Raw genomic sequence first — 14,337 nt, 5'->3', positions numbered from 1 at the left:
ATGACAGTGACAAGCCAATAATAAATTCTAAATACTAACGTGGCAGAAGCAATTCTTTGTGCTCATATCTGTGAGCTGCCTTAGCTGTGCTGGGAATTTGACAAGGATTTCATTTCTCTCAGTACAAAGAAAAAGACTGAATCCCGTAGCCCTTTTTTTAAATGACCAGTATCCCTTAAAACTGTTTGGAAAAGTATGACATTAAATACTGCTTTAGTTCTCCAGAATTTGAATTTTCCTGTCATATTAAATAATTTTATAACTGGTTACAGAAGTGTTTTGTTTGTACATGTCTATAGTGATCTGTGTTGGCTTTTAAATGACCTTGGGGGAAGGAGAACATGGGGTGGGAAGACAGTAAACTAGTTTTCGTTTTCAATTTCCTGTTTTCTAAGCAGACTTAGGCAAGTTTCTTAATTAAATAATACCATAGAAGACATAATTTAGCCAATGAACTATGATGATGAACTATGACGATTCAGGTCTTCAGATGCTAGGTATATTCTGAAATAGTAACTGATTGACAAGAATTAGGAATCATTTTCTTCCAAAAGCAATGTGAACTGTTAAAATGAAGTTAGCAATGCAGGGAGAGAGCAACATCAAACATTCAACCTAATTTCCACAATTAAGTTGGATGCCTGAAGTACGCTTTGCTAACTGCTTGAGGTGCCAGAATTAATATCTAAAGCTGAATCTCTGGAGTGAATTTGCACTTCACACAGAAACGTGTCCTTGGGTATCACCTCAGGCCATGATAACTTACTAACAGCTCATCTACCTTGATAAAATAAGCACTGTGGTCATACAACTTCAGAGTGCATGTTAGATATTTTTTTAGAAAGTAATTAGAAGTTTATAAACAAGATGATAACATTTCACACCTGTTGCTATGCAGTCTTTGAGAGATTGTTTTTATGCCCACAGAGTACCTTGTACAGGCCTGTTCTGTACTGTTGCAAGGAGTACTATGTGATGATGTTTTCAGCACTGATTACTAGTTAATTCATTGCCAAATATTTTGCAGATATAAAGCATAATCACGTTTCGGGGAGAGCTGTGAAGAAAAGTACTCTGGTAACTGTAGGGGACTGCCTTGCATTGTTGGCCAGATGTGTTTTCCCAAGAACTGGGCACAGTCTCAATCTGGAAGTCGGCTGTAGGCCAGATTTTGAGCTGTGGTGCTAGACTGTGACTCAGTCAGAGCCTAAAATTAAAATGCTTTTCCTGAGTTTTGCATCCTCAAAGAAGAGTGGCTTCCCAGCAGGTGTTAATGATGAGTTGTTTGCTAATTTACAGCAGTGAAACTTCATGAAGTTTTTTAAATTAAGGGCAAAATTTTTCTAAAGTAGCAAAAGACAAATTATTGACTTCTCCTGAAACAGAGGCTCTAATTTTTCACCAATAGCAAGAAGTTTGGCTTTGTGTTATCTCTTTTTTTAATAAAAATTTTTCAAAGATATTTTTCTTTCATAAAAAAAAAATTTGCAAGCTCTTTTTTTACAATGTTCACCTTCATTAACACAACTTGCTGACTTCCTTCCTCAGCTGCAGTTCTTCCTACACTCAGAGGTCAGAAAAGAGCAAGATCAACAAGCCACACATCTGGCTGTCCCTCTTTCCAACTGGAACAAAGAAACAATTTTTTAATGGCTTTTTGAGTTAATTGTAAACAATTTGGGTTTGGAGTCGCTGACTTGCAGCAAATGTTTGTAGTAGGCGGATGTAGGGAAAAAGGACTATGTCCTAATGCAATTCCTCTGTGGCCAGTGAGGAAAAAAAAAATAATTTAAAAAAAAAGGAATGTCTTGCTCCTTGTAGCATTGAAGTATGCTGAGAATTTTGAGTGCATGTATAGGACATTTCACAAGCTTAAAATATATATGCTTTGATGAGGCAGAGAGACACTAGTTGCTCATTTAAATTTTATGTAGTCTTGTCTACAATAATACTGATTTTTTCCCCCTTTATTTTCACTAGCTGTTTATGTATTAACAAATTAACAGTGATAAAAGACCAGGTACAAACAATAGGAATAAGGGAAAAAGATTTTTAAATGAGAGTTCTGTTCTAATACTTTTTCCTGGTATTTCTACTGTTTCTAAAGGCATTTTCCCAGCTAACAATTGTCAAATCCCTCGAATATTTACAGTCACTAATCCTTAAGTGACATTTTTCTAACAAATCCCTAAATAATTAGTAAAGTGTCATTTTCTTACTTTCCCAATTACTATAATTTTTCAATACTTTATAACATCAGGTAGCATCAGTATATCTAATTTATTGGACTTATGTTTTTTAAAGTGTTTTATCTAAAGTAAAGTAAGCATCTGGTGTGACTGTTATACTTCACACTTCTCAACAGGAAATACTAGAATTGTTGATTTGCAGCACTACTGAAACCCCAGCTACTTTTAAAATACCTTGTTGTATGTTTATGTGTCTAATTTGAACTCATATTGCTCCCAGATTTTTATTGCTTTGTTTAATAGGTCTGTCATGATGGTTTTGTTTCTAACCTGACCATCCCGCTAAATATTTCCAAATGTTTTGATGTGAAAAGTCAATAGGTAATGCTGTTTGATACAATGCCAAAGTTTATGAAAAACGTAAAATGAATCATTTAAAAAAAATTGTTTTCCATCAGTGTGTTTGTAGGAGGTGAAATGTGCTTTACCATGGTATTTTTTGTCAAAATTAGGTGTTTGGGTTGATAATGCCACTTAGTGGATAACTGCCTCAACTGCAGCCTGCTTCCAAAACCAAATCAGGTGCTAGACAGCTATCTTGATTTGTATTGGAGTTTTCCTCCTGCCAGGAATATGCTGAACATAGCATGTTTTCAAAGAACCTTTAATTATCAGCCACGTTTTAGGAATTTTATTATAGCTACTTCACTTTCTGAATTAATTGTATTAATATGAAGAAATTGTTTATTACAGAATTTTAAACTTCTTATAGGGAAGTAAGGATTTTTAATTTGATTGGAAACAGCAAACAACAATCTTGGTCACTTTGCTCTTATTCCTTAGGTTAATAAAATATTAATTGGTACTATGGTGATAATTTTAGGCAGTGCTTCATTTTAGCCCTTATGGTTGGAAGATGGGTGGGTGGGCAAACACTGAACTAGAACAAGCCCATAGTTTAAGAACTGAATTGAAGATTCAAGTTCAAATTGAATCAAGGCCTGATTGAGAGTAGTTATTGCCTGTATGAAGGCCATACCCAAAACAGGAGTGTAGGACTGGAATGGGCCTTGCTGTAGTTGGATTTTTCAGACTTCAAATAATTCTCCTTCAGAAGATCAGAAAGGTGATATAGACACCAAATGTGTGTTCCACCACTGTTATTTACAATTATAATTTCTTGAACATATTCTTTTCATAAAGATTGTGCCAGATAGTTTGGATGGTAGTATTAATAACTTGGTGTATTTGATATAAAATTTAAATATATAAAAATCCAACTTCGATACCTATGTATATATGCATATATATATTTTATATTGTGGTTATATGTATATTTTTCTAGTATTAGTGTTTCCAAAAAAGTCTAGTCTGAAATAAAAGAATATTATCCTTTTTGTAGTTTAAAGGCTTTTTTTATAGAAAATATTTTTGCACTTTTCAAATGTGTATTGATTTAGGTCTTTCAATTTCTTTTCAGTCTTTAAACTCTGTTCTTTGAACTTTTTTTTTCCCCTAAGTAAATTTGCATTACTTGCCATCCACCCTGATCATCTTCAGTCATTGAGTACTTTTTACTAATTTTCTCAGGCTTTTCTGGAGTTTTAGTTTATCTTGTTTTTATTAGTAAGTCAGTTGAATAAATTGCAACTAAAATAGTAATTGGCTCAGAGGAGAATAAAACAAAATTCAGTTTCTGGAGATGTTTCCAGTGCTGTGTTGCAACTCCTTGTGTACATGCGTATAAGCATATGCATGGAGGGGAGGGGGAGGAGTGTCTGCCTGTGTAGTTTTTACGATTTAAGTTTTTCAACAAAGTTCTAAATATTTTTAAATTTCTTATTTAAATAGTTGCTTATAATTTGAAATTTTCTTAGAAACTAATGAATATTGTCTTTTCAAGGATGTATTTATTTTAGATGTGACTTATGCCACCTCTAAGTGTGAATGGCAAGTTAGTTACAACTCAGAATGAAACAAGGTTATGCAAAAGCAAAATTTCAAATTTTGCTCTAAACCTAAATATAGTGATTTTTCTATAGTTCCACGATTTGCCTTTCAAACAGGATTCAGCAAAGGCAATAAGAAAATCTTGGATGTGACTGCTTCCTTCCATTTTTGATAGCAGGTAACTGGCGTTTTAAAATTAGTGTATCTCATCCCATGTATCTCTTTTTTTTAGTCAGACTACCGAACCATTTCTTCTTTCTCAACTTTTGGACCGCTGCTTAACTTCAAAAGAAATAATGCTAATCAAAACTGCTTGAATAAGTTTAAATAGAGATGTTATTTCTGTTCAGAAGGAGAAAACAGGACTGGTGCCAGGGCTGATGTGGAGTGCTTCAGATGCCCTGCTGAGAACACTCACCACCCTTGGATTTCACTCTGCTAAGCCTAAACAGCCCCCATGTGCTGTTCAACCTTTGAGTGGAAATGACAGTTGTGATAATTTTTGATGCAGTCACAGTTACTTTTAAGCTAAGTTCTGAGTTTCAGCAGGAAAAAAGGGAAAACGATATAATTTATTTTTTAATATTGGTATTAGTTCTGAAATGTGGTTATTAAAGTATTGAGTGGGTTAGTTTGGGGTTTGTTTGAGCTGTAAGAGTAGTGGAGAAGGTCATCCACCGATGGAGGAACTGGAGTCCCAGCAGGAATCCAGATGGACATGTGGGTCTCCTGCAGAGGGATGTTGGCACTGCTGGGCTGAGCTCAGCTGGAGTCAGGGCTCATCCTGGCCTTTGCTTAGGTGGGGAGATGGGCTGTGGAGGTGATCAGGGCACTGGAGCACCTCATTATAAGGAAAGGCTGAGGGAGCTGGGCCGGTTTAGCCTGGAGAGGAGAAAACCGAGAGGAGATCTCATCGATGTCTTTTAGTATCTGAAAGGGGGAGCATCAAGAGGATGGAGCCGGGATTTTCCCGGCGGTGCCCAGGACAAGAGACGACGGGCAGGAAACTGATGCACATTAAAGCTCAGGTTTAGACGAGGAGAAGCGAATTTCCCGTGCGGGTGCCTGGGGAGGCCGCGGGGCCCCGGCGCTGTTCCCGCCGAGCGGCAGCAGGGGGCGCCCCCGCGCCGCGCTCCCGGCCCCGCCGCTTTCCCTGGAAAATGAGCGCCCGGGGCTGGAGCATCTCCCGACGGGGAGGGAACAAACCCGCCTAAATGGGCTTGGGGCCGATCGCCGTCCACATCGGCCAGTCAGCTGAAAATGGATATGTAGCAAAGCACAGGAGTAGGGTATAAAAGTCACGGCTGTGCGTCAATTTTATCGGCTTAATAAAAAGTTAACGGTGCAAATTTCATTATTTAAATAAGGAATAGCTTCCAGTAGTGATTAGGATTAAGTACTGAGGAACCTGTCAGGGTCGCTAGGTGATTTCAAGTTTTTTTAATGCTTACGAGAAATCTTAATTTTTAATTAATTAGAATGGTTTTAATTTGGTGTTGTCTGCAGTAGGTCCTTCCCTGTTTGTCATCTTAGGCAAATAGTAGACTTGTTAATATACCCAAAAAAGTTGCAGTGGTGTTTAGGAAGCTCATGTTGGGGCACAAGGCTTGTTTGGCAGTCAGTTTAAGTAAAACACTGGTTCTGAAAATAGATTTACTAAGGAATGTGCTTCTTAAAGTATTAGGAACAATGCAAAATTAAAAATCCCTTTGTGTTTGCATCATTAAGACGGCTAATGTGCTTGTCTATTAACTAAATGCAATTTTCAAAGCAGGCTGTTTTGCAGAAAAATGGCATGGAGCTATTCTGCCCTGTATGTCTTAATGAATTGAGTCTTTAATGTGAAAGAAAAGGAATTAAGAAAATAATATCAGAAGGATTTAAAAATTACACAAAGTTAATTAAGAAAAAAGGGGCAGTTTATTAAAATTTATACTTTTCTGTAACTCCTGCATGCTTCCAGATTAGACTCATGTTTTGGAAAAAACCTCAGTTCTTGTTCAATATTCAGTTCCCTCATCCCTTAATTTGACTGTGAGAGCAGTCATTGAAAAACTCCAAATTTAGCAACTTTCTAACCTGCTTTATGTTTAATTTATAGTCCACTATAATGATTAAATATTTTTTTCCCTCAGCCTTTCTACTTACCAGTCCATCTACATTTGTAGGATTGATTTGTTTTTTTCCTTGAATGGAAGAATTTACATATATGTTTATGAAAAGTCTTCTGGATAGTATCTCCAGTTTATCAAAGTGATTTTGAATTATGATTCTATTTTTCAGAGTATTTTAATTCTCTTCTAGATTAGTACATATTTTAAAAGGGTTTTTTCCTCTTTTCTGTCTGTCATTATTAGAAGTATCGAGCAAAACCAGATCTATACACAGATAACAGATACTGTTTAAAAATACCATTCTCTTTTTTTGTCAACTACTGTCAGCTGCTTTTTCAGATTTGCAGAGTTTTAGCAAATTTATGGTAGTAAATAACTTTTTCTCTTTTCCCATTTCCACTCCTTTGTCAAAGCTCCTTCTCTATATTTCTTCGTTGAGTTCTGCCCTATGGTTATACAGGCATATTAATTTCTGAGCCTCTATTTTGTCTCTTGTCCATCGGAATAACCTGTTGTGTATTGTCTTAACTGCTGAGTTTCCTGCACTCCCATATTTCTTAAATCAACTTTCCAAGAGACCTATCCTTCCAGGTATCTGAGATTACTGAAACTGCTTTAGTGAAATCATGATCTTTAATTTGCTGTTTTCTCCTTGTTTAGTAACCTATGCTGGTTTTGATTAATTTCTCCTGTAATTCCATTCTCAAATTCAGTTAATTCTCCCTATAGCTATCATAAAAGTCAAAAATAGCCATTCTTCTAGCAAACTCCTCTAGAAAGAACATTTGTTACTCCGGAAGCCTGTACAGATTCTGATACTCATACACCTCCATACTTCAGCAGAACTTTCTTTACCTGTTTCTTGAGTTAGGTGGTCCCCCAGGTTGCTGTTTTGGAGACGGTACCTGTTCTTTCTTCCTTTACCCTCACCCAGAGACACCTGGGTGACCTTTTTCTGAAATTCTAAATAATTTTCTTAAAGTCTATTAACCTCCAGTTTATTTATGGTGGTTTTTTGAAATTTTTTTTTGCCTAGTAGAACTCTTGCTATTTCCATCAACAGCTTTGTAACAGAAATTGGTCAGGAAGTTTTGTTATTTTGTGTAATGAAATATTAAATAAGACCACTATTACACAAGTGGAAGTATTTTAAACTAATAGCAACTAATCCCTACAAAGATTCACATTTCATCTTTAATTCCTCAAATCATGAGCTGTTGGTACATATAGCCAGCCATAGCTGTCTTAATTCCACTGATGTCAATATCTTTGATCTGAATGTATTGTCTGCTTAGTATTTTAAGATATTATTTAACTTCTCTTTTCCAGGAAGCAGTACTTGTAAAGAGACTGCTTCAGATCTGTATCTTACAGATTATTTCCCTACAAACCAGAAATGCAAAATGGCAAAATGCATTTGTCCTACATACTGACACATTCAGAGCAGATCACTGGTAAATATGCAGTAAGAAATCCGGTCACATAGTATTTACAGTTTTATATCTCAGGACTTGGCTGGGATTAGATGTACTGTTTTGGCATTTATGTATTAAAATGAGAAGTAAAATAGAGAAAGAAGAAAATTAATATACAAAGACTTATTCCTGTTATCAACTGGCACAAGAAATAACTTGAATATAAACTCAAACTGAGGAAAGTTTTTACCATAGTTGCCCAAAAAACTAGAATATGATAGTTTTCATCTTGTTTTTTCAGCCACTTGCACTGGATTTTCTGTGAGTATGATAAAAATACCCTGTGTGGCATAGTCAGAAGACTGAATAATCAGCAGTTGTTTATAGGCAGAAAGGATGAGCAACATTTTTTTTCTGTTTATGATTTTTCACCCAAGAGTCTGTTTCTGATTCTGTACCTAAGAACTTATCTGATCAAGAATAGATTTTTCACTCAGTATATTCATACATGTTGAAACCAGATACCTTCTCAAATGTTCAAATCATTAGATTTCCAAAACTGAATGGAGTTTAAGATGGCTTACTTCCTTTTTCACTATGATTTCGGTGAGAAATTATGAGGACAAGGAAACTTTTAAGGGAAAGATTTTGGTGTGGCTGTCCTTCTCTTACAAAAGTTTGGAAGAAATCAAACTCCACTTGGGAAAAAATACAGTGGTTTTGTTTTGAAGGAAGAGACACTTAAAACTAGCTCTCCCTGCTGTGTGTCAGTTTGGTAAGCAATGATATCCTGCTTTGCTTATCTAACAGCATCAACTGATAGAGGCTCCATTTATCATGTACAGAGGAATTGTGTCGCTGTTTTGTGTAAAGCATCTATGCAGACAATGGCATATTCAGACTAGTTTACTGTAGTTACTCTACATTCAGGCAGAAGGAGCAAAGTGCAACAGTGTTTTCCTGATTTCAAATGTTTTTTATTCTAATTACATAATTGGCTTCCATTTCATATTTCTGTTGGTGTTTTTTTGTTTGGTTCATCTGTGCTGTGGGTATTATTATTATTATTACCTATGAATCAAAATCCAGATATTTTGGTTGCCTAGTTTCATTCTTTCACGATGGTTGCTCTGACATTATGTACTTTGAAAATACATACGAGTTCTGTTCAAAGTATATTCAGGTGTGAGAGTTGGCATGTAGAAAAATCCCCCTGTTGAATAAATTTTAAGTTCATCTAAGGTAATTTTTTTCTTTTTTTACCTTTTAATTTTATTGAAACCACAAGCCAAGCTCTGTAATCCTTGGGGCTACGGTTACTAATGTTGATGGCCAAGTCTTTAAACATTTTATGGTTAGTGAAAATAAATTTGTCATTACAAACCATTTATTAATTCCCTTTTACTTGCCTCACTTTTTTTTAGGTTTTAATTGTGTCCTGCAATCTGCGTATCAGTTAACAGCAAAAGCTCTTGGCTGGAAGTGTTGCTTATCTAGGAATTTTAATAAAATTATTTTTCAAAGCAGGAATGATTCTTTTATCTTGCATTACTTTCACCTTGAGCGACTTTCTTCTCTTATTCCAATTTTCACTTCTTTGTATCTATTTTTTGGCTTTGAGTTTGTTGGGGTTTCTTTTTGTCTGTTTGTATTTCGCATGCCTAAGGAATATGTGGCACTGATTTTACTTTGCTTGCATGTAGGTTTTATCTTGGTGCACTTTATGTCTGTCATATTATGAAAATCTTATAAATACAGGGTTTAGAGGCCAACATTGAGGATAATTTTTTTTCTGAAAAATGAATATAGCTTGCTCTCTGGAAAAAAAAAAAAAGGGATTTGCTAAAGAATACTGTATGTATACTTCATTATCAAATATATATATTGGGGGGGTTTTTTTGCAGTTAACATCTCAAACACAAATATATGGCTATTTTTAGTTTTTTCTTTTCTTAGTGTAGCAATACAGTCTTAAACTTATTTCCGGAATGAAGTCCATAGAGGAATAATACCACTTTTGAAAACTAAATGTATTTGCACAACTCAGACTATTAAATACCAGTTATGTTATTCATCAATGCAACTACAGTTTAAAAGATTTAAACATTTATCAGTAAAACAGCCAAAGATAATGACAATAACATATCCATGCAAATATTCTTAACTAGAAGAAAAAGGGAGAGATGATTAAAAAGAAATCTACTGTGGAGTTTGATGGGAATAAATCATAGAATCATAGGATCATAGAATCATTTAGTTTGGAAAAGAACCCCAAGTTCATTCAGTCCTGCTGTTAACCTGATCCTGGCAAATCCACCCCATCCCTAAGTACTGCATCTACACTACTTTTAAATACCTTCAGGGATGGTGACTCACCCACTTCCCTGGGCAGCCTGTTGCAATGCTTGACAACCCCTTCAGAGAAGAAATTTTTCCTTATATCCTATCTAAACCTTTCTGGTACAACTTGTGCCATTTCCACTTGTTTTACTGCTCATTATCACTTCCCTGGTCCTGCTGGCCATACCATGACTGATACAGACCAGGATGCCATTGACCTTCTTGGTCACCGGGGCACACAGTGGCTCATGTTCAGCTGACTGTTGACAAGCACCCCCAGGTCCTTTTCCTTTTGGCAGATTTCCAGTCACTCTGCCCCCCACCTGTAGTTGCCAGTTGGGGAGGACTGGGCACTTGGCCTTGTTGAACCTCATACCACTGGCCTTGGCACATTGATCCAGCCTGTCTAGATCCCTCTGCAGAGCCTTCCTGCTCTCCAGCTGATAAACACTCATGCCCAATTTGGTGTTGGGGGCCAGCTGACTGAGAGTACACTCGATCAGAGAATCACAGAATCATTTAGGTTGGAGAAAGGCCTCCAAGTCCAACCTTTGAACGATCACACCAGATCAGCTAGACCATGGCACTAAGTGCCACATCCAGTCATTTCTTGAACACTTCCAGGGAGGGTGACTCTACCACTTCCCTGGGCAATCTGTTCCAATGTTTATAACTTTTTCCATGAAGAAATCTTTCCTGATGTCCAATCTGAATCTCCCCTGGCACAGCTTGAAGCCATGTGCTCTCCTCCTGTTGATAATTGCCTAGGAGAAGAGACTGCCCCCCCACCTTGCTACAACTTCCTTTCAGGTAGTTGCAGAGAGCAATAAGGTCACCCCGGAGCCTCCTCCAGGCTGAACAACCCCACTCCCTTAGCCAGTCTTCGTAGGCCTTACCCTCCAGACCCTCCACCACCTTCATTGCACTTCTCTGGACATGCTCCAGCACCTCAATGTCATTCTTGAAGTGAGGAGCCCAGAACTGAACACGGTACTCAGAGTGCAGCCTCACCAATGCAAATCTCCTTGTCCAGATCATGATAAATGTAGTAAACAGGACTGGCCCCAATATTGAGCCCTGGGAAACCCAGCTAATGTCTGACCACCAGCTGGATATAATTCCAGAGCTGGATGTAACTTCACTCACCACGACGACTCTCTTGGCCTGGCCATCCAGCCAGTTTTTCACTCATTGTCCAGTGCACCCATCCAAGCCATGAGCAGCCAGTTCTCCTGGTAAATTTTTTGAATCTTGCACTTCTGCTGTTTCCTTATAAGCACCTCAACAAACCTAATATGTGATCATCACAATGCTTTGGAATCCTGCCTTTGATCTGAGACATCTTGAGTTTGTTCAGATGCTGCTGTATTTTTGAAACCACAATTAATTATTCATGCAGTAAGGCCAGTTCTAGCGCTTTAAAGACACTGATGAGCTTAGTACACTTCCCTCAGACTGTGGAATGGATGCCCCCTGTCTCTACTCATGCAGGTGTGCCACTAGAACTCATCATTCCGAATCTTTCAGTGTCGCTGCTGAGCTTGGGAGCCTCTGTTTCTCCTGAAACTTCCAGTGGAGCTGCTCATGAGAGCACTCACAGCCCTGCTTTGTTAGGGTGATCTAAATGAGTTTAAGCAGTAAGTATTTGCTGATCCAGCTCATTTTGACAAAAGCCTTTTAGACCATGTTTATGCAAGCAGGCAGATTTAGGAAATAGTATCTGGCAGAGGAGCACTGATGAGCAGTAAAGGCTTTAGCTGGTGAATGTGTCCTTTTTCACTAACATGAGGTTTAAATGCTTTGTCTATCTTCAGTGTAGCTGCAATGCTGCTGATAGTTTTGGCTTGGCACTGATTAAATTAGTCCTGTAAGACAAGAAATCAATTAGTACTTCTCAAACAATTTGGCAGATTTGCAGGGTTGAGTTCTTATTTTTTTGGGGGAGGGGGCTATAATATTTTGTATATCACAATTTAAAAATAAACTGATTGGTTTAGTGGAGGAGAAGAAATTTGTTTTCCCATCCCTAGGTAATACCTCTAGAATGCTGAAACTGAATCAATGAGATTTTAGGAACAAAGTTATGTGTTGGAAAACCAGCCTGTGTTATTTTCTTCAGTGTTCAAAATCTTAAATAGTAGTAAGTAAGTATATGCCACTGGATAATGGTATATAAAACCCAAAAAGCTAATTGTACCTTCTTGTTCATTACTGGTGTTATGGTTTATGTCCGTGTGCTGCTAATTAAGTGTTGAGCATCAAAAATCAAGCAATGACCTTTAAACAGTATCTTTAAAAGTATTTTCTATATGCTTATGTAATATCTTAGGGTGAGCTTTAATGGTTTGCGTAGCAGTAGAGAAGAAGGAAATGAAAACGTTGTTATCAACATGTCATAATTTTTAAAGCATAGTTAAAAGTTAGAATTTAAGGGACTTAGACACTAAAGAGAAGCTGCTGTCATTTAGTAGTGCAACATCAGCAATATTTTATATATACATTGAGTCTCATTTCAGCATTTAAACTGATTTCACAGTAAGCAAAATAAAATGCTTTCTAGTTTTATTAAATGGATTTTTATGCTCTTAAGTTAAACCTCTCTGATTTGCTTCTGTGCATCAGCTGTTATTTGCGTTTTTTCTTGCAACAACAGTATATATCCTGACCTGCTCAGAATGCCTTCCATAAGTTACTTTGAAATTCCATTAAAAATTATCTTGGGGGTGACTTACAGTTCCCGAGGTTTGGCATATGTTGTTAGAGTTTTTAAGGAAAGACAGTTTGGAAGATCCAAGTTCTGGGAAGCAGCAAGCTATACAGAGTAAAATAATTCATTTTGAGGCAAGGAATTATGTTTATTAGCACTTCCATTAAGATGAAGGTTGGCCTTTTAATTCAGAGTCAGAACTTAGTGTTGAATGATGAATTATACTTGAAAGCTTCTTGGAACTAGATGTTGCTTTTAGTTTTGTTTTTAGGAAACCATTAAGAAATTATTTAAATTCATAGAGAATTAAAGCATGTTTAGCAGCTACCTGAACTGTATTTTCTGGATGTTGATGTTGAATATGACTATTTTTGGAGTTGATGTACTTTGAAAATAGGTGATGTCAGACCAGAGCCTTCAGGATCATTGGAAAATGCTGCCTGGCCATTAACATGTGTATAAATTTGTGCAGGGTTCTCTTTCGTACTTGTGACCTAAATAGCTGAATCAGTTTTTACACAAGGATTGAAGGAAAGGGGAATAAAATGAAAAACAAGCTAAAAAAATACAACAAAAGTTCCAGAAAAATACTCAGAAATCTCCCAAGCCGAGATGTGCTGTACTTGTATAAGAAGGATCAGAAAGCAGAGCTTGGGCACATGACCTCAAGCTACTCAATGCAAATGAGGGAGAATATCCTCAGGTTTTTGGCACAAAGGGTTTCTTGCTGTTCGAAGCATGCTATCAGCTAAACCAGTTCTGGATGCAGTGCAAACTTTGGCAGTAGAAGAAATGGTTGGATACTCTCTGAAGATTGAAGGCGATGAGGTAAGATATGGCTTAAAATGAGTTGAAAGTGAAGGATCCAAGCTGAGTCAGTCATTTAGATTGTGTTAGTATTGCATAGTGTAATTTTTTTCTTTCAAGGTTACAAAAAGGAAAATAAGTGTATACACATTATCTTGTTCCTCTTAGCTGATGCTGATAAAATGTATTATTCCAGTTTGATGAAAATATTAAATTATTGAAGATACAAGTTTTAACATTGTATAAAATCTGTTTTGCTGTGTCTGCATGTTTTTCCCCTTTCTAGGAAAAGTGAACTTTTTTTCCTGCATATAAATGATTGTAACTTTATAAATAATGGCAAATGCTTCTTTATGTTTCAATTTTGTATATCCAAAGTGCTGCTAATCACAAAGGGCTTGACAGTCTGCTCACTGGATTTGTTCCGGAGAGAAAATTTTGAAGTAGTATTTAATGCAAAACAAAGCCATTTGTCTAACAAAAGCCTTTTAATGTAAAGCTGCATGCTCTGAAGAGATTATTGGTTAAATTTATATAATTTTATGGTATGATTGTGGCTACTTTGAAATCTGCAAGCCTCTCATTACCTTCCTAGGTTTTCCTGCTACAGAAATATATCCCTTACATGTACATAGAAATTAGGATTGATGATACTCTCCCTACAGTAATGCTTGTGGGAGAACTTGAAAAAAGGTTTGTCTTGTACTATCAGCCATGTACATGCTAAGAATAATTTTTTGTGGTCTGATTTCTTAAGTAGGAAAAGAGTTAAACTGAATCACAGATGAACATCAGATGTGAGCCCCAAGAGCCGT

At 36.7% G+C, this 14,337-nt stretch overlaps 1 protein-coding gene across 10 annotated transcripts in view; it reads left to right on the top strand.

Moving 5' to 3' along the window:
- Nucleotides 1–14,337, top strand: part of FAM49A (family with sequence similarity 49 member A) — a 54,292-nt gene that overhangs the window by 20,209 nt on the left and 19,746 nt on the right. Inside the window, exon 4 of one of the 10 annotated variants that reach the window (XM_027907783.1) lies at nt 11,500–11,645. The exons of 6 other annotated variants lie outside the window; for them this stretch is intronic. Coding sequence is in view for 3 of the 4 variants with exons in the window: in XM_027907777.1 (XP_027763578.1) it covers nt 13,539–13,543 (5 nt within the window). In the remaining variant the exon portion in view is untranslated. Of the gene's footprint in view, nt 1–11,499; nt 11,646–12,910; nt 13,544–14,337 lie in introns of those variants that run through there. 3 more of the 10 variants (XM_027907777.1, XM_027907787.1, XM_027907784.1) reach the window with 3 other exon arrangements.

Source organism: Empidonax traillii, unplaced genomic scaffold (genome assembly GCF_003031625.1).
Source record: "Empidonax traillii isolate 1590-97213 ecotype Southwest subspecies unplaced genomic scaffold, ASM303162v1 scaffold1544:size148901, whole genome shotgun sequence".
NCBI classification, from domain to species: Eukaryota; Metazoa; Chordata; class Aves; order Passeriformes; family Tyrannidae; genus Empidonax; species Empidonax traillii.
This window is presented reverse-complemented; position numbering and strand designations above follow the sequence as displayed.